The sequence below is a fragment of the Halichoerus grypus genome, chromosome 5 (genome assembly GCF_964656455.1).
Source record: "Halichoerus grypus chromosome 5, mHalGry1.hap1.1, whole genome shotgun sequence".
NCBI classification, from domain to species: domain Eukaryota; kingdom Metazoa; phylum Chordata; class Mammalia; order Carnivora; family Phocidae; genus Halichoerus; species Halichoerus grypus.
The window spans coordinates 62,806,358-62,826,467 of NC_135716.1; the positions used below are offsets into that span (position 1 = coordinate 62,806,358).

The following is a 20,110-nucleotide window of genomic DNA, read 5'->3' on the forward strand; positions in this document are numbered from 1 at the left end:
CAGATAATTTCCCCCATGAAACATAGCAAAGTATGACTGAAGCGTTTAAGTGACCACTTCATCCTTCTAATGAGAAATAAGGCTTCCAGAATGGTGATTAGAAAATAGTAATGACATTATGAAAAATCCTTGCTAGTTGATCAGTTCTGCTCCCTCATTAGCCTGCATTGAACGTCATCAATTTTTCAGTATGGGAAAATCACAAAATACTAATGTCATGGACCTTCAGGGTCAGCTGTTAATAATATCAAGAATGTTAAATCCCTACACGTCAATATAGATATTTGTGTTAAGGTCATATCTTCACTAAATTTGAAGTGTTCAACTTTTTCTTTGAAAACTTTGGAGTTTGTTTCTTTATGTCTCATTATGTATATGGACTTAATGCAAAAATCTTAAGTGTTTCTGTGCCAAAGAACAATTTTTATCAGCTTGACCAGTATATGAATACCTCACACATATGTAACACAGGTTTTTTGTTATTCAATACACAACTGTTAGTGGTGAAGGTTTTTAATAATCATTTGAAAAGCATTATCAAATTTCATAAATTAAAATTTAATAACGGTCTGTATACTTCAGTTATAAAAAGCATTTCACATACTAAATTAGCCTAAATCCATATAATTATCACAATCACAGTAAGGGCATTTTAATTGCTTTGAAAATTATAGACCCCAAAATCAGTATGACCATATTCATTATGCTAACAAACAAAGTTATTTTATCAACATAGAGATGGTAAGCATTACACATACTTTAGAATGAAAATAGAATACACCTTGTGCTTCCAAATGTTATCAAAGTCTTTAATAGTCCTTGTAAAGTTCAACAAATAAAGCTTTATTTTCATATGTTATACACAAACCTTGATAGAGAAATACTCAGCACGGTATATTCTATTACGAGTCTCAGTTCTCATATGAAAGCCTTCATAAAAGTAAGAATTTTAGGTATCTTTCTAAGTCAGAGGTTAAATTTTTAAATGGGCTTACGTTTCCTCCTTTACCCTTCTCTCCCCTCCTATACCTCTCTGATCTCCACCGCTGCCCACCCCTGGCCACCTGCGGCCCAGCCCCAGTGCACACGGCCCAAGGGAAGCCAGTGACAGCACCTGGCTGCTGGAACTGCCCACAAGCACAAAGGATACCTAGAAGGGGATGGAAGAAAGTCTTGGTAGAAGCCTCCATCAGCTCTCTTTTCTTCTACAGAGAAATAAACCCTCAGGAGAAAAAGTAGAGCATGCTCTTCACCTTTCACACATGAGCTACCTTCTCTGATAGAGGTGAGGGACTGAATCCCTATGACAGCACCCAGCCTCTACTGTCTGTAACATTTCTGTGGGAGGATTTGGAAAGTGTGTCCAGGTGTCCTCAATGAAAGGCTTCTTCAAGTGGAAACAGCCATGATTACATGATCCCATTTAGAGAAGATGAAAACAAACACAATAAAATAATTTGAATAAATGGGAGAGGGGGCACAACGGTTCATTTTTTTATCTCTGATTTTTTTTTTATAAATTCCAGGGATGAATTTTACCCTAAGAATGAACAGTGAGTGTCAATACATAGAGATGAGTTGGTGAAGCTTCGAATTGTCCGAATGACCTCCGATCCGTGGCCAGCACAAATATCCAAATACAGGTTGAACACTGGTTAGTTACTCCATGGTGAAGGATTTAGAGAAAAAAAAAAAAAAATTCATTTCTTGAATGGAGAATGTGTAGCCAGCATGTCCTCTGTGTGGTGAGCAGAAGCTTCTGCTTGCCTGGTTCCTTGGGGATTCTCTTCATTCTTCTCCCGCGGGGGGAGGCGGCTCACACAGCTTGTAGAGCCTAGAAAAGGCACGGAAAGGTGGGACACGGGCCTGGCACATTGCCATCACCTGAGATGTTGTTACCGGTAGGAAAAGGATATCGACAGTGATTTCCTGGCTCAGGAGTCATGATCATATTGCCTATTTTACTAAACATCACATATGAATTAGCAAACTCCAAAACCTCGGTCCTATTATTCAGAAAACACCAATGTCTCTTTGCTGCTCTAGAGGACTAGTGATGCCTTTTCTACACCAGCTGCTTCTGCTCTGGGCTGCCAACCCCGACTGCTCACCTTGCTGGCAGCAAAATCGATTCTCTGAATTCTAGGAGATGATATTATTATGCTAATTACCATCTTATCTATCATGATGAATTTGTAGCAAAACAGCACCTGCTCAGAGGGGTCTGCTGGCTTTCTGACCTGTTTTCGAAAGTTGCTTCACTTTGTACCATCTCTTCGGTGCAGTCAGTTACAAATAGGGCTGATGTGGCAGAGTCCTGAGGCCTGAGTCCCAGGCACAATTATCTGGTGTTTCCTGAGGAATACCTGCCCAGCTCTGCTCATCTTTCCTCTCACCTGTCAGCAGAATCAGGTGGAGATTCAAGTGGGTCCAGGCATCTACTTGAGCTGGTGGAGATGCCTGGAAGTGCTCCCTCTTGGCATCCCAGATCTAGATGTTTGAGGTCATTTAGCATTAAGGCAAGGGGTGGGGGACTGAAGGAGGATTGTATAAGCTCCAGGGCTCCACATTCTCCTGAATGGTTATATCCTAGCTCCAGAATGAAATGAAGGAGAACATAATAGCTGCAAGACAGCCAGTGACCAGACAGGGCAAACCTATATGGAAGGCACAGGCTGACTGAAGATCAGCTGACTAAGCTGACCAGGTGTCAGACTACAGACATTCCCAGTCCTATAGTTCCATGGCCATGCTGACCCTACTTCAGAGCTTTGTCTGTGATCTAAACATCTTAAGTACAGGTGTCAACTTTGCTCCTTTTAAAAAGTACTCCAAACTCAGGGGTAGCTGTGGTGATTCACTTCTCTTATAGATGAAATCGGACAAAGTTTATATGAGTTGTTGACAAACTCAGCAAATTATGTTTCCTCTTCCTTCCACATTTAATCCCATGCTAATTCTAAATCAAATGGGGGAAAAGACTGAAAAAGGGCGAGTATTGAGTTAGAAACCTAGTTAACAAAATAAACTCTCCTAGTCTGGAAACACACAGAAAAAGTTACTGCCTTTGGAGATTTGCAAAATGTATTTCAAGTCTGAAAGGTGCTTAATGCTCTACATGTCATCTCCATGGAAGAAAATGAATACTGAAATAAGGACATCTCACATCAGAAGAATTTATTTCATCCTTCCCGGAGAAAAGAATACATTAAATTGAGCTGAAATAGTTGAAAGCTGCCTTTGCAGTTGAAAAATATGGTATTGCTTCAAAATGCATTCCCAGTGCCAGAATAATAGAATGATCGGAAAGTTCTTTTCCTCTTTAATTTCTATCCTTTCATTTCCCTGATAGCGCTGCCTAATGGGTGGAAAGGCAGTGGCCTTACTCAGGTAGAACAGAAACAGTAAGCTGAGTGGCGAATGTCCTACCCCGTGAGATCTGGGCTGCGCCATGACAGTCCATTACCTTGCACTGCACGTTTCCACATAATGGAGCTAATGCCACTGGGTAGACGAGTCTTTGAAATGTCTGCCTTGCAAATTGGCAAAAAGGCTACTCCCTGTGATCACCTAATGAAATAATAGCTGTGGGTACTGCAGAGCTGGGCAGATTCAGCTTCTGTGAGGCTTCTTGGAAGTGACTCAGGGTTATTTCAGTTCAGACACATTTATAATGGAGATTGTGGGGCTTGGGGAATTTAGAACAGGCAGATGAAGTTGGGAAGCAAAATGTAATAGTTAAGAGTTGGACTTTTACCCTGCACTGAGGCATTTGTTTCTCTGGCAGCTAAACTGTTAGGTAATGGGAGGCCTGGTTTTGCCCAACATTTTAGGACCCTTGTCTTCTCATTCCACTCAGGCACACCCATGCCCCTGTATGAAAAGGTTTGTTCCTGGCTCCATTTTCTTCTTTGCCTGTTTGGGCTCTGGCAGCCATCTTTGAGCTGGTATTTCCAGCCCAATCCCCATCTGCTGGAAGTAGAACTTTCAAACTTCAATCTATAGATCATGCCCTTCATCCTTCTACATGGCATAAATAAAAGCTGTGTTGAGGGAGACCACAAAGCAAATGCCTCTTTTGAAGGCTAGAGCGTCAATAATAATCTGTCCCAAGGCAATTCTCCCTATTACAGATGAGAAAACGGTCTCAGAGAAAATAACCTGGCTAAATAAGGCCACAAGCAGGAGCTGGGACTCAAAACCGTGTTTTTCACTTGTAACCACCACAGTATGCTGCTTCACAATTAAGCAAATAAAGAAAATCAAGCTTTCATAGCACAGTGGTTTCCAGGTTTTGTGACATAATAGAAAATAAGACCAGTGTGTCATTATATCTAAAATGTAATATTTGGTTCTTGATGAAGATTAAGTTTATTCCTCTGAAGACGCAGCACATGAAGGTGAGGGGAAGACCATGGTTTGTACTGCTCACAAAGGCATCTCCACGTAGGTGTCCCATTGATCCTCAGTCCCAATATTACTGAGATGAACTCATCCTCTTTTCCCTACACGTGCTTATTTTTCTCAGTGACTAGAACCACTTGCCCCTTGTCATCCAAACCAAAGATTTGGTGGTCATTCTAGAATATTCCTTTTCCCTAACCTCCTTCATCCAATTAGTGTCCAAAGACTATTAATTCTGTCTCCTAAATATCTCTTGAACCATCCTCTCCTTTTCTTCCTCAATACCATGACAATCTCCTCTCAGGCTCCTGCCTTCAGTCTTAGCTGTCCTCAAACGGATCTTCTTAATGATGCCAGAGATAAATTTGAAATTTTAAATCTTCCAGACAGGAAGACTGCATTTTAATACCTCCCTAGTGTCTTCAAATGAAATCAGAGCTCTTCAGTATCTCATACACATCTCTTCCTGATCCAGCCCCTGCCTATGCCTCCAGCCTCACCTTTTATCATCCTTAAATCACATTCAACCACCAGTCATAGAGACCTGGTGTAGTTTCCAGAGCGAGATGTGCTCTCCAGGCGTGGGTGTGATTGCACCAGCTGTGGAGGACATCTCTTCCATGCCGACTGGGAGGAACAACTGGGCCAGGAACACTGCAGCCTCCCCTCTCTGTCCTTAGGCTGACTTTGCGCCCCTGCTCTCTGTTCTCATGGCAATCTGTGCCTATGTCTGACACAGCACTTACATTTTGGATACTGTTCTCATTTTATTCAACTGTCTCTCTATTGCACCCCATTGACTAGTGGAAGGGACCAAGTCTTTACTTCTAGCTTTTAACAGTGTCTGACATCTACAAACATATGGCAGAAATTCAACATATTGTCTGCTGAGGTGAATTTTAAGTAGTGAAAGACAGTGAATGGGGAAAGGAAAACTATGGGAGAGATTGGTAAGGGATTTTAACCAAATATTATCTCAGGTAGAGATAGCAAACTCTATCTCCTCCATAAAGATATTTCCAGAAACATTACCCCAGACTTGTCTATGGGTGGCCTGTTCTTGAGAGCCAAATTTGTTCTTCAATTTGCTGTCTTTGGGCAGGAATCCTGGTTCTCAGCTATCTCTGGCCCTCTGGGCCCTCGGCACTGTCTCTACACCACCTCATAGAGTGCTTCTCACATTCTGCCTTTTCTTCCAGTTATGTTTTGTCATCTCATTTCTTTGCCTGAAAGGTCCTTAAGGGCTGGAATTGTTTCTATCTCGTGTTTATGTTCTCCATGGGGCATAGCAGGGTGCTGTGCATTTCTTAAGTCCTCAATAAATATTTGTAGAACGAGTGAAAGAATACATAAAACTAAATTTAAAAATTACTCTCAATTTCTCCCTTGGGATTGTTACTCTCTCGTAAAAAATGTCAACTCTACAGCTGGCACATTTTATTATGTCTCAGTTCAAGTGTTTTAAAACACAACCCAATAAAGAAAAAAGTGAGTTCATCGGGTTCTTTTCTTGTATTCAGCTTGCGTACTGGTTTATTGATCAGGACGCTGAAGTCTTATCTTAACCCCACTGTTTATTAGTGTTTATAAGCTCTAGCTAAGAAGACCTTGCTAAGCCATTATCTTGTTTTCTTATTGGGATTTTAACACTTCACTGGGTCTGTTATCCAAATATACCATGTCTGCTCAAGGTGTTAGAGAGAGAATGCCTATGTGAAATGATTCTTTAGCAACAGAAGGTCTTTCTAACCTAATCAACTATGAAAGATAACATTAATAAGACTTGAAGATTAAATAGAGTCAGAAGTCAGAACTAAAAATAAACACACTTAGAACACGAGGGCTCCATCCATTGTCAGGGGGAAAATGTGTTTTCCCTTTAGAAAGTACTTCCATTACCCACATACTTTTTTTAGAATGAAATATAACTTCATAAATGCTGCAGTCATCATTCTCACTCTGGTAACTGCTTTGTAAACAGAAACAAAGAGTGTCTTGTCTGTGACAGTGCTTGGACGAGGATACTTTTTGTTAAAATGCCAACTGTATAAAAACAATCAAATGTAAAAGAAATCATTTAATATTGCCCCACTTCAAGAGAGACGGCTGCCTACCCTAATACCACCGGAGAAATGAAATGAACATTTCTTTGATGGCTGTTCCCATGTGCATTTATTCCAAAGGTGGATTAGAGTCCCTTCTTTTGATGATATGTGAACTGGGAATATCTGGCATGATCACAAAGAAAAAGCTCATTCGTTCATTTATTTATTCATACATTCTTGAAAGCCAATATTCAATGTCTACTATATAGCACTATGATGAGCAAGGAATAAAATAAAAAAAAAAACATATTCGCTGCCTCCAAAGAATTCATATTCAGGTTGGGCAAGGAGTCATGGAATAATATTTTGTAACACAATATGGTAAGGGCTATAACAGACCAATACAAGATGATAAGGGAGCGCAAAGAGGAAGAAAATTCAGCCAAGACGTTGAAGAGAAAAGGACATCTAAGTTGGGTTTTGTGGTTAAGTAGGAGTTCTTCATACAGACACAGATGGGAAAAGCAATCATGCCCAAGGTAACGGCATGCGCAGGCATAGAAATAGAAATGAAAATGGCATTGTGTTGGTTCAGTACAGTTGGAATACAAATTTTAGTAGCACCTACGTAGACTGCAAAACAGAATAATGTCAAGACTTCTATTACCTCTCAGTTTGCTTCCCCTAAAATTCCATTGAATTCAGAGACCATTTATGCCTAGTCACATTTAGCTACAGAGTGTTTACGAGGCCAATTTGCATGCTTACAATCGGTACTGCGCTAGGCATGTGCTGGGGCAGGTGCGTAAGCTGTGAGTGACCCTGCCTGGGAAATGGTGGCCAGCCCTTTGCGAAAGAGTAGACCTGGGGAGTCACTTACCTTGGAGCAGACTGTGGGGTTCGGTCTCTGATTCCCAAATTCTTTGCTGTGTTCTGAACTCTTGCTCCCTGAAAGAATCAGGGAAAATCATTTTTTAGCTTTACATTGTATTAGTAATTATTTAACATACCATTAACATTTGAGAGTAGAGTATTTATTCCCACAATGTATTTAATGTCAAGAGAGACTAGATGAAGCAGAAGAGAGAAATCATCTGAGCATTTTCATAACTAATGCTTTTAAGAATCAAAATATGCTGATATATCGTTCCAAAGGATTGATATTTATTTCAGTAGCCATCCGAATCATTCAAAATAAATTTAAATCACAGCTTCTTGTTCACTATCTCAGCTACGTCTTTATTCCTAGAAGCAAGCCATACTTTAGATGTTGAAAATAAGAAATAAGCAGGCTACAAATACCTGCTGTGTCCCCACTTTTGGGGAACAGAAATCACAGTTCTATCGCACTCATGCACCTGTTTTGTCCTTAGCTGAATAATTAGCTATTTTAAACTTCATAGTATTTATCAAGAAAATATTTTCTTAAATAGTTCTAAAGCAATTTCTGGACAAGGCATGGACATGTGGATCTCTGAAATGTAAGAATTCTGTCTCGAAGTTTAGAGTCCAAAGACAATGTACTTTAGCCATGAAAAAGTCTTCACAACCTGCCAAGTTCATGAATGATGCTATAATCATTGCTCAGTTCCTAATGGGAATTAGTTACTACATAGAACCAAACACCAGGGTTTGGGGCTGAGAATAGATGAAGGAGAGTGGTTTAAAAAAAAACTCTGAAACTCTCTCTCCTGGTACCAAATTTCTGAGCTGTGGGAAGGGGAGAAGAAAAGGAGAAAAGCAAGGAAGGAAAACAAAACCTATTTTCTCAAGTTAGACCAAATAAAGGAAAGCAAATAGGGAAAAGGGGTGGGGGTGGCAGAAAGACAGATGGGAAGGAATTTAGGAATCACAATTAAACAGTTAAAAAATAACTTTATTTTGTAGTACTTTTCAACTTAGAGAAAAGTTATAAAAGCAGAACAGAGAGTTCACATACCCAGCTATGTAACCTCCCTCTAACACTTACCCTACAGTATGATGACCAAAACCAGGGAAACAACCTTAGTACAATGCTGCAAGTCTTATTCAAATTTCACCATTTCCCACACTTGTGTCCCCTTTCTATTCCAGGATCCAATCCAGGATCCCCTACTGCATTTCGTTTTCTTGTCTCCTCGGTCCTCTGATCCATAGCACTTCCTCAGTTTCTCTTTGTCTTTCATGACCTTAATATTTTTGAGGAGTACTGGTCATTATTTTGCAGAATGTTTCTCAATTTGGGTTTGTCAGATCTTCCCTCATGATTAGATAGAGGACATGCATTTTGTGCCTTCTCGGTGCATGAGATCACTGACGTTGACCGTTACATGATGTCTCTACGTCTTATCATCGGTGCCATTAACTTTCATCACTTGGTTCAAGTGGTGTCTGGCAGATTTTTCCACTGTAAAGTTTCTACTTTTCTTTTTGTAGTTAATAATTATGTTGGGGAAGATACTATGAGATTATGCACATACATTGTTTCTCTTCAAACTTTTGCTCACTGATTTTAGCCTCCATTGGTGTATCTTGTCTGCAAAAATGATACTGTAGCATTTAGGAAGGAATGCTTCTATAAATAAGAGTCATCCCTTCTCCCCAAATCCATTATCTATTTATTCAAGTATTTATTTAAATCAGTATGAATTTATGCATATTTATTTTATTCTGAGTTATTATCCAATATTTCTATTATTAATAATTTTTTTGTTGTTGTTAAAATTGTTCCAGATTGGCTGCTAGGAACACCTTCAGGTGGCTTCTCATGTCTTCCTGAAAGAATCACAATCATTTTTGAATACTTGTTTATTTTTTGGTACCTCAAGATGTTCTAGGCTCATCTTCTCCATCTCAGCTGGAAATTAACCACCTCTCCAAGGATCCTTGGTTCTTTTTAATGGAGAATTACATTTAGAACCCAAGATCTGGACACTGGGTACACTCATTGCTACTACTGGCATGTAACTGCTTCTAGGTCTTCTCAGGAGACAGGCTAGTTGACTAATGCCAACATACTCAAACATCAATAGTTATTTCTACATCTAAGTATATCTCTGTGTGTGTCCATCAGTTCAGACTGCTACCTCTGATTCAATCCCAGGCCATAGGGTTCATTCTGGATTACAGCCTTCTCCCTTTCCCTATTTTTAACTTCTTTTTCTGACAGTAAGAAACTTTATTCTCATTATTTACAATATATTTACTTATCTATTCAAGTCTAGTATACACATAAGCTAGTTTTATAATTTCTGAATCATAGCCCTGTGAGAAACAGATTTACTATAGTATTTATGTATAATTCTTTTTGTCTTTAGTCTCGTAATATTCCATTAAATAATCTAATGAAAGACTTTTGCTTTCTTAAAAGGTTGCACATAAAATTGATGCTTATCATGCTGACCACAACTATTGGCATATTCCACAGTGAATTCAACTAATGCCAGGTACTTGCACTTTTTTTTTTTTTTTTTTCAAACTCAGGAGTTTATTCATATGTTTTTCCTATAAGCATCACAGCATCTGAAAGTAGGCAGTGTTACAGACAATGCTGTCAAGACGAGATCCCCAAAAATCTCCTTTCTTACCAAACCCCAGTTATTCTGTGATACAAATGTGAACAGATCTAGGCATTTGATCATAATTGACCTAAAACCATTATAACAATTCTCTTCTTCACTGTCCCAGCATCACTTGCAGATATGGGTGGTCCAATTCTGGACAATAAAGTACAAGTTTGTTACAAATGTCTCTGGAAATGTTTCTTTCTTAATTAAAAGAGACCAGTGTGGTTAGCACTATCCCTGTCTCACATTCTGCCTTTATATCTTAATCAAACATTTATGATGGCTGGAGCTACAGCAGCCATCTTGCCACTATTACAAAATAAAAGAAAATACTTAAAGGCTGGTGGGTTAGAAAGAATGATAGAGTCTAGATTCCTAATGGCATCATAGGACAGCTGACCTGAATATGGATAAATAAATGGCAGTTTGAATAAGTTGTTGTTATGTAGGTACTTGCTGCCCGATGGAGTTCTAAATGATATGGCTAGAATGCCATTCTTTAACTTTTTTTGGGAAAAAAAAAAAAACTAAAACTGTCAGTTATGATAGAATTCTCAAAACACAGATACTAATTATGAAGCTACTGATCTCATGATTCTGCTGTGTTCTAAGAAATGCAAAATTAGTTGTAAATTTTTAATCTAGGTAGAAAATAAATCCTACCACTAAATGTTTAAGTAATGCTTGCTCCCTGGTCATTTAGAAATGTTATTCATTCCGTGTAATGCTGACACAGTATATTTTAAAATTCTTAAGCAAAATTAATTTTATATTTGCTTGAATTAGGAGAAATTAGACATCACATTAGAAGTTGGAAGAGAGAGAGAGGGACAGAGAGCACACATGCATGGAGGGACAGAGGGAGATGGAGAGAGAAACTTAAGCAGACACCACGCTGAGCGCAGAGCCTGATGCAGGGCACAATCTCATGACCCTGAGATCATGACCTGAGCTGAAACCAAGAGTCAGACGCTTAACTGACTACACCACCCAGGTGCCCCGATACTTGCACTTTTATACCCTTGCTCATGTTGTTCCCTCTACCTAAATACCCTCTCTCTCATCTTTCCTACCTGTCCACATCACATTTATCCCCCCAGGCTCAAATCAAATACCATCTTGGGCAATAATTAATTGGTCCTTCACTGCATCAGGTACTGTTTTAAGTACATTGAGTATATTGCTTCATTTAATCCTCACACCACTATGGGGCAAGTGCTATTATTATCTTTGTTGTAATAATGAGGAAACTAAGTAACAGGGAGACTTGTAATCTTGTCCCAAATGATACAGACAGTTAACACTGGCCTGGGATTCAAATTGAGGTTGTTTGGCTCAAGAATCTATGCTATTAAGCCACTATCATATTACCACTTGTGGCATGAAGCCTTTTCCTGGTTATCCTAGTTAGAACTAATTCATTGCCCACACGTCATTCAGCATCTACTCTCTGCTAGGTACTATTCTGGAAACCTGTGCCACCAAAACAAAATATACTCAGTGTCCCAGCCATTGAGGGGCTCACTGTCTAATCACTCATTTATTCCCTGTCTTCTGTCCTAAAACACTGAGGTTGTATATCACTTGTCTGTTGGTGCCTGTATCACCATGATTTGCCCCCACGTGGCCATCATGAGATGGGGCAAGAACCACATCTTCCTTAGTCTTTGATATTGGTGCCCAGTATAATGCCCTGAGATTGGAGTAAGGAGACAGAATTCTTTGAAATTCCAGTTTTATTAAAAAGGTCAAAACATTTTTGAGATCAGCTTCAACCAAATAATACTTGGAATGATTAATTTGCAGGATAGAAAACTTTGTTTCTAATATCAATGAGAGCTTCTCCCTCAAGCCTTTTATTAATGAGATCCGTTGGTTATGTCAAAGTGCTGCCTAGGATTATGATGATCGTTATCAAAAAATTAGAAGGAGTATGGGACCCTTCCTTCTATCTTTCAGCTTTCCTTCCAACAACTCAACCAGGGCATTCAAAAAGTCTATGAAAAGTACATATACAAAATCTGTACATGAAAACAATAGTGCAGCTAGAAGAATAAATCATGCTGAAGAGTTTCTTCTTCCTAAAAAGGAAACTAAAGATCTTAGAGAATCTTATTTATTAACCTGGCAAATATCCCAACCATTCAGTCTCTGGAGGGTTTTATCTAAATGGCTGAAAGGCAAAGGGAACAGAAAAGTTAGATCTTTGATTCCCACCTGTGTTCTAACTACTCAGATCACAGGCAGGGGAGAGTTGGCTTGTAGAGTGGATCCCAGTCACTAATCCCACCACTTGTACCAGCTGAACCCTGGAGAGAGGATGAGCAACAGAGGGAGCACTGCAAAAATCTCTCTGTGCGCCAGTTTAGGCCAGTTTCTCCAAAGACAGGAGCCCCAGGCTCTCTGACCGACCTTTCATGAAGAAGTCAGAAACCAGCTCTTTGTCTCCAAGCCACTTGGAGCAGAGAAACAAGTAACAAAGGAGGGAAGCTACCTATTCTAAATGTATTTATTTTAAAAATACGTAAAGGAGAAGTGATAACGAAAAACAGCGCAGTTTAGAAATCAACCATGATTTGATAAGAAACTTCATAACTTTTCAGTTGACTTAAGTTATATTTTATAACTACAGAATAATATATATTAATAATATATGTAAATATCATTATGTATATTGTATCTCAGAAAGGTTTGCACTGGTTAAACAAGTCATTAAGGCTTACATAATATGATTTTTACTTCCCATCTCTATTTTATCTATCTCTTTTTTCAGTTGTGAGAACTTAAAGGTTTTGATTATTGAAGTCCATATAATATGACTGTATATCTAGCCAATCCATCATTATTCCTGTACTAGAGTATTCTAAAACAGGCTAATAACAGTCTCTTAGTCTCGCCATAAACTATAATTTTGAGATGGCTCCTTCAAGTCTTATTGCAAATTTACTCTAACAGCAACAGAGTGAAACAGAATGTTTAGTCTCTCTGTATTTTTGGCATACCAAACCCAACCCTGATATGGATAATCACAAGTTTACCTTGATCTATTTTTTAAAACCAAATTTGTATATCCACCAAAAAATCCTTCCAAAATCTGCTGGCATTTGCATCTGTATTTGCCCTTTTCCAGCTGACCCATAGTATGTCCTGTGCTTCTTGTGGATCTAACCTTTACTTAGCAAATCCCTCCTGGATCTTGTGAGATCTTGGTTTTTAGTCTCCAGCCCCAAGGTTCTCAGCCTGAAGCTCCAATGTAGCTCTACTTGTTGCACCTTATTTCTGAATTGCAGACCCCAAACTGGTGCCGGCCTCATGACTGCTTCCATGGATTTTTTTTTTTTTTAACATTCTGTAGTATCATCTTGGGAGCAAACCCACAGGGATTTGTATGTTTGTGTAAGAGTTATACGCTAACTCTTGAGTAAATAAAGCAGTTTTAACTACAAAAGCATATCTTGAAAACTAAGTCACTTGGGGTGCCTAGGTGGCACAGCTGGTTAAGCATCTCTTGGTTTCAGCTCAGATCCTGATCTCAGGGTTTTGGGGTGGGCCCCAAGTTGAACTGAATCGGGCTTGAGCTCAGCGGGGTGTCTGCCTGAGACTCTCTCTCCTTCCCCTTGGGCCCCTCCCTCCGTGTGCTCTCCTTCTCTTTCTCTAAAATAAATAAATAAATCTTAAAAAAACAAAAACAAAAACAAACTAAGTCACTCACTAACACTGGGCAATTCAAACCAAGTGAGCATGTAGAGAGATTTGTTAAATCAATTTTCTGTGGTAACCCTGAGAAAATGTGGCAGAAGAAAATATAAAATTGATCTTTTCCAACTTATTTTGTGTTTCTACTAAGTTGTGTCTTTTCTATTAGATTAAGTACATTTTCCTAATAATCAACAAATTAGAGGTTAGTGCATTTTTCTTATCTTTTAAAAGAATTTTAAGAGTTAAAAACCAAACTGTGACATTTAAAATACCATTGGGTATTATATCCAAAAGTTCATTCTCTTGATAAGAAAAGTATATTCCCACTTAAAAATACTTCAGTGACCTAAAGACATTCCTAAGATTGCTATTCATCCTCTGAAGGAAAATCTGAGGTATGTGCTCTATCTTCAGAATAATGCACAAGTTTCTTAGCATGGCTTGGCATTCACTTTGGGAGCTCCAGGAGCAAGCAGGGCCCTCAATTCTTTCCTCTTCCTTGTCTCCAACCCCTTCCTCAATGTATTCCCAGAGCCTTAGTAAATCACCTGCAATGCCCCCCAAATGCCATGCATCCCTTGACCTCGTCCTTTACATAAGCCCCAAATCCACTCCTGCCCGATATGCCTGTCCAACCCTTTCCTCCTTCAGGTTATCCCTTTAGACATCTCTTTTTGTAGCTTGGCTCCATTTCTCGGAGAGCCCTCATATAGATGCCTGTACTGCCTTCATCCCTGGGAGTGTTTCCTGTCCACGCTTACCCCCTGAGCCCGGAAAACTGTCCCTCACATCCAGGCACCCGTGAGACACCTGATAAATGCTGATTACTCCAATTAAGCCTGATAAATAATGATTAAAAGGAAGCTTCAAGTCCAGGCCCTGTGAAACAGTCCCTACACGGTGCGTGAGACCTACCTGCTTCCGCATCACATCCGTGGCCTGCATGATGTAGCGAGGAGGCAGCCCATGGCTTCGGGCCAGGATGATGGCCTGCTCCAGCGTCACGCTCAGGGTGCACCTGCGTGCGAAAGCAAAAGCAAGTCAAACGCCGTGGGCTCCCATTAAGCACTTCACAACAGTTTGGGTTACTAATGAAGAGGAGCACAATACATTACCCCTAATCTCCCTCCTCAGAGAGTTACTCATTTTTCTTTGGGTATCCCCCACGTATTCAAGAGGTATACATGTTAATAAACTTGTTTGTTTTTCTCTTGTTAATCTGTCTTTTACTATAGGGGTCTCAGCTAAGAACTCAGAAGGATAGAGGGAAAATTATTTTTCCTCCCCCACACTAATTTCAAAATCAAAACACGTTAGCCAAAATGGAAGCAGCCAGACAATGAACCATTGATTTTTCTACATAGAACACCTGTTTTTTGTTTTGTTTGTTTTTAGTAGGCTCCACACCCAGCACGGAGCCCAGCGTGGGACTTGAACTGATGATCCTGCGATCAAGACCTGAGCTGAGATTAAGAGTCAGATGCTCAACCATCTGAGCCACCCAGGCGTCCATAGAACATCTGTTTAAAAATAGATTATAGAACTACATGATTGGGGTCCTAAAACTCATAATGAACTATGTTTATGAAAGAGTTTATATACATACAATTAAATAAACAGAATTATAATAAAATCTATTATCAGATATTATTCTTTACTGGTATTTCATGTAATTTAAAAGAAAAGACTTCCTAATATTTTTCATACATGTCTACATGATAGTTAATAGATTTATACTAATTTATGCCCAATAGCTTAGAAAAATAAATAGTGAAATTAATATTCACTATGATCAGAACTGATATTTTAAAAAGTATGTTTCTTGGACCCAGGCTAAAAGACTGTAAAAATTTCAAAAGGAGCTTTTAATTAGTTATACAGGAAAGTGATGCCCAGAGCAACCCTGAAAAAATTCAGAATTCAGCCCCTGAATTCAGTGATCGGTGTGCCTTTATCCTTTGCCTTCCCTTTTAAGGCATTTCTTTTATGTCCTTCAACATTTTTCTCTTCGGCAGCTCTTAGAGCCTACTTATTTGTCAACATTTTCAGGTGCTGGTCTCTGAATTGCTTTTTAGGGGTACCTTTTGCATACATTTCACTAAAATGTTCATTACTTTTATTTATTATTTTTTTTTAATTTTTATTTTTTTTTAAAGATTTTATTTATTTATTTGAGAGAGAGAGAATGAAAGACAGACAGCATGAGAGGGAGGAGGGTCAGAGGGAGAAGCAGACTCCCTGCCGAGCAGGGAGCCCGATGCGGGACTCGATCCAGGACTCCAGGATCATGACCTGAGCCGAAGGCAGTCGCTTAACCAACTGAGCCACCCAGGCGCCCAAATGTTCATTACTTTTAGATGTTTTGTGTAAAATTCGTATGAGCAGATTTTGTTTTACTTTGCTTTTCAATTTATGGGTAGTTATTCTGAAAAAATTTTTTTCTATTTTTGCATTTACCTCCCTGTAGTTTGGTAGTTTTTTACACACGTATGTATCTAGGTCTGTTCAGTTTTTCCTTGCAAATGAAAGGTCTACAAGGCAATTGCTTCTATGTGAGGAATATCTAACTCACTTATCCCTGGTTAGGAGGCTATACTATGGAAGTCCAACATGTCTGCTAGATTTTGATACTGATGAATTAAGAAAAAGAGGAGTAAGGGGCTTTAAACGTTACTGCTGAAATTTTAGAAAGAACCTGACGTGTAATTGTATTATTATGCATCATTGGATTCTAAGGAGAAACCTGTTGAGTTTCATTGGCTGTTCAATGACCTGACAAGCATTAACATGACACAGAACTCTTTACAAAGCATTAGTAATACATAGTCTGATGGGCTGAAGTGTTACAGTTAGCTTTTGGTAGTATGTGATATTTACAAATATTTAGTGTATGAGTCTGATAACAACAGATACTTGTCGTTTTACATGCTCCTGCATGCCCTAGAAAGCCAAGGAGTATAGTTGACAGTTCACACTTAAAAAATCAATTTTTCACAAAGCATTTAATTGTCAGCTTACTTGACAGACCATAACCTTTTTTTCCTCCTTACGGTCTCTACTCCAATTTTAGGTCCTTATTGATTCTAACACTTTAATCAATAACACTCATTACACTAGCTGAATGACACGCAGAAAAAAAATCTTTATTTTTTTCTAATCAAACTGAAATATGTCTGTTCTTCTAGATAAAACATGACTTGCCCTCCTTTGCTTATAACACTTACTTGTTGTGAAGAATTTTTAACAAGCATTCTATAATTTTTATCCATTTTTAAAATCTTTTTAAACGGATTTATTTCTCCCTACTTCGAGCTGTAATAAACAACAGTACAGTAGCAAATTATCTGCCAGAGACTTTAAAAGATTTTACTGTAATCTCCCGATCAATCAGCATGGCCAGTACCATGCTCTCTGAGAATGTACCTCAAAGTGTAATTTTTTAAACCAATCACACACGCATCACCTAATAGAAAAATCTACCTTAAAATGGATGTATATGCTTTCTTTCACTACCATTTCCAAAACAGATGGCTTTGTCTACCTATATCTGCCTGACCATACTAACCACTGTGTATGTTCCAGTTAGGTCCCAAGATTAATTTGAAATTTTTAAAAAGTGAAACATTTAGGGGTGCCTCGGTGGCTCAGTCAGTTGGGCATCTGCCTTTGGCTCAGGTCATGATCCCAGGACCCTGGCAGGGAGCCTGCTTCTCCCTCTTCCTCTGCCTGACCCTCCACCTCGTTTGTGCTTGCTCTCTCTCTCACTCCACTTTCTCTCTCTCAAATAAATAAATAAAATCTTAAAAAAAAGGTGTATTTAAAAAGATATAATGAGGTCAATGTGGGAAATAACTGCCTGTGTTTGATTCATAGTTTACTTGTCCAACAGAGGCCTACTTTTTCCCTCACAGCATCACAGGATCCCATCCTCATGAATTAAGCATGTGGAAGAAAGCTCAGCACTAATACAAAACTTTGCTGTTAATATATCACTATTTGCTTCCTAGCTTCTTCTCTTCTCTCAGCTATATTAATCAGAATGTCAAGTGGAAATATTTAGCGTTTGCAAGAAGCATTCTGATTCTAGCATTCTCTGAAAGATTCCAGATCCAGAGAGTGGCACATGGTTTTTCAATAGTGCATAAATGGATACTCAGAATCAGGTTTTACAAGAGATCATTTGGTTTTATAGGTACTTCGGTGATTACCAGTGAGACAGCTCTGCTAACTCTGGACAAAAGAATGAAGGAGCATTAGGAAGGCTGGGAATCCTAGGCAAATCTATTCAGTACAAGAGTTCTTATCTGACCCACCAATTTCCTTGCTAGCACTATCTCTGTTTTTGTATTAGACAGTTAAATTAAAATTTAAAGAAATCTATATTTTGGCCCCATCCTGGAAAATATGGGCCTTGGTTTCCAGCTCCTTCCAGCTGCAGTGTCATTTTTAAAATTTAGACAACTCTTCCCCTGGGAGTCACAAAATAAAAAAATAAAGGTCACAGGGTAGACTTTGTCCTTCATAAAAAAGCATAACAGTGTATATAACATATACACTGAAGGAAGTTTTTCCATAATTTGAGTAGTAAGACATTCCAAGTAATAGCTCTGCTTAGGGCATACTCCTGAGAAAATGTACTTGACAGGGCTATAAAATTATGCAGAAATTGTGAATTTACCCACAGAAAGAAAAAGGAAAGGGCCAATATATCTGTGCTTATGATGAATAAATCTTCTTGACATATTTTGTATTAAGAATAGATCCCACATCACATCAGAGATTTAGCAGTTTTAATATGATAAATGTAACCTGTGGTTAATGGGTCCAATTTAATTTGAAAGGCACTTTGATTTAACATTGCTATGGAAGAGTCACAAAGAAGTAACTTTTATTCATTCATTCACTCAACAAATATTTTTTGAGTGTCTACTTTGTACCTACAAGTTCCATTAGATGCTGTAAGAAGTGGATTTGCTATCAAGCTAGAAAAGGTTGATAGTCAGCGTCCCTCACTTGTACGGATCCCTAGCAAATTGTTCACATAGCCACATGCTTTTATAAATTTGCGAAAGCAAAATGTTTTAACTGCAAATAATTATGACTGCTGTCTTGACCATGTCTATCCCAACTTCCCTCTGTCGTGTTCTGGAGTGTTCAAATGGCCATGATTATTTCTGGAACTGAGCTAAAGGACGTAGAATTATGGTGCACTTAGGCTAGATTGACTGGAACCTATGTATATGATTTACAGTCACTTCCATTTATAGTTAGGTTATTTTTAATGTCTCCTGGTGTAGAAATGGACTCCAGAGTATTCGTACTGCCCACTGTGCAAACTCACTCACCTAATATTGAAAAGGAGGGGTGCAGGGCCCAAGGTTGCAATGCAATGTTCATATCCTGAGGCACCCAGGACTGTATGTGGTGGAGGAAAAACCAGGCTAGAAACGTATAGAGCCAGAAGCTAGTCTGTGCGACATTCTTTCAAACATTATGGTTCATATGCTACAGAACCTTATAGGGGTTCTCATATTTGACAACAATTTAAAAATTTATAAGAGATTTAGCAATAATGTTGAAATTAAAAGGCTTTTCTAATCAATAATTTTTCTTTAAAAATTTGATCAGCCATGCTAGAGACAAAAACAGAATTATTTTCCTATTCTCTCTATAGAAGATTATATCACAAAATTATTATAATTTGAAGAGGCAGTCAAAGAGTATGTTACCAAAAACTGTGGAGGAAAAAAGTATAGAGGTGGGTCAGGCAATGAAGTAATAAACACAGTCTTTTGTCTTTCAGATTTTATAATGCTTGTGGTACTTGCTAGCATTTTAAACTTTGTAATATTTTTCACATTCCAAATAAATAAATATTAAGTTTCATTTCTATTTTTTTTTTTTTTGGTAATTTTTCTATTCTTTTTCTTGAAAAGGGCACTTAACTTCAGATCCCCAAATCTTTATCCACTCCAGTGTGCTGGGGATACTACAGCAAACAGAAAAAAAATCCCATCCCTTCTGGAGATCAAATTTCAGGGGGAGGAAAAAGAAATAAGAAGCAAATACATGATACCAGGTGGTGATAAGTTATCCAGAAATGTGAAATTTTTAAGGGACTAGAAAGTGAACAGGGTGCCATGGCAGAGGGAGATGCTGTTATTGGGAAGACCACTTCAGGGACAGCAAGTGCAAAGGCCCTGAGGTTAATGCATGTTCTGTCTGCTTAAGAGCAAGTGTGGAGCTCAATGTGCAGGGGCACACAGAGAGGAGAAGGAGATGAAGTTAGAGAAGTAGTCTGGGCCCCAACTTGCATGGCCTTGAGGGTCAGAGTTTAGGACAAAGTGAGTCTTTTATTTATTTCCTTGGTTGATGTGAAAAAATTTTCAACATTTACATTATGTGATGTAAAACAAT

General features: G+C 38.6%; 1 protein-coding gene across 3 annotated transcripts in view; it reads right to left on the minus strand.

Annotated features, from left to right (window-relative positions):
* Positions 1 to 497: 497 nt before the first annotated feature.
* Positions 498 to 20,110, minus strand: part of PREX2 (phosphatidylinositol-3,4,5-trisphosphate dependent Rac exchange factor 2) — a 283,867-nt gene continuing 264,254 nt past the window's right edge. For all 3 annotated transcript variants that reach the window (XM_078072312.1, XM_036064630.2, XM_036064634.2), the window contains 3 exons: positions 14,609 to 14,711; positions 7,330 to 7,397; positions 498 to 1,834 (listed from right to left, as the gene is read on the minus strand). In XM_078072312.1, coding sequence (XP_077928438.1) covers positions 1,789 to 1,834; positions 7,330 to 7,397; positions 14,609 to 14,711 — 217 coding nt within the window. In that variant the 3' untranslated portion in view covers positions 498 to 1,788. The remainder of the gene's footprint in view (positions 1,835 to 7,329; positions 7,398 to 14,608; positions 14,712 to 20,110) is intronic.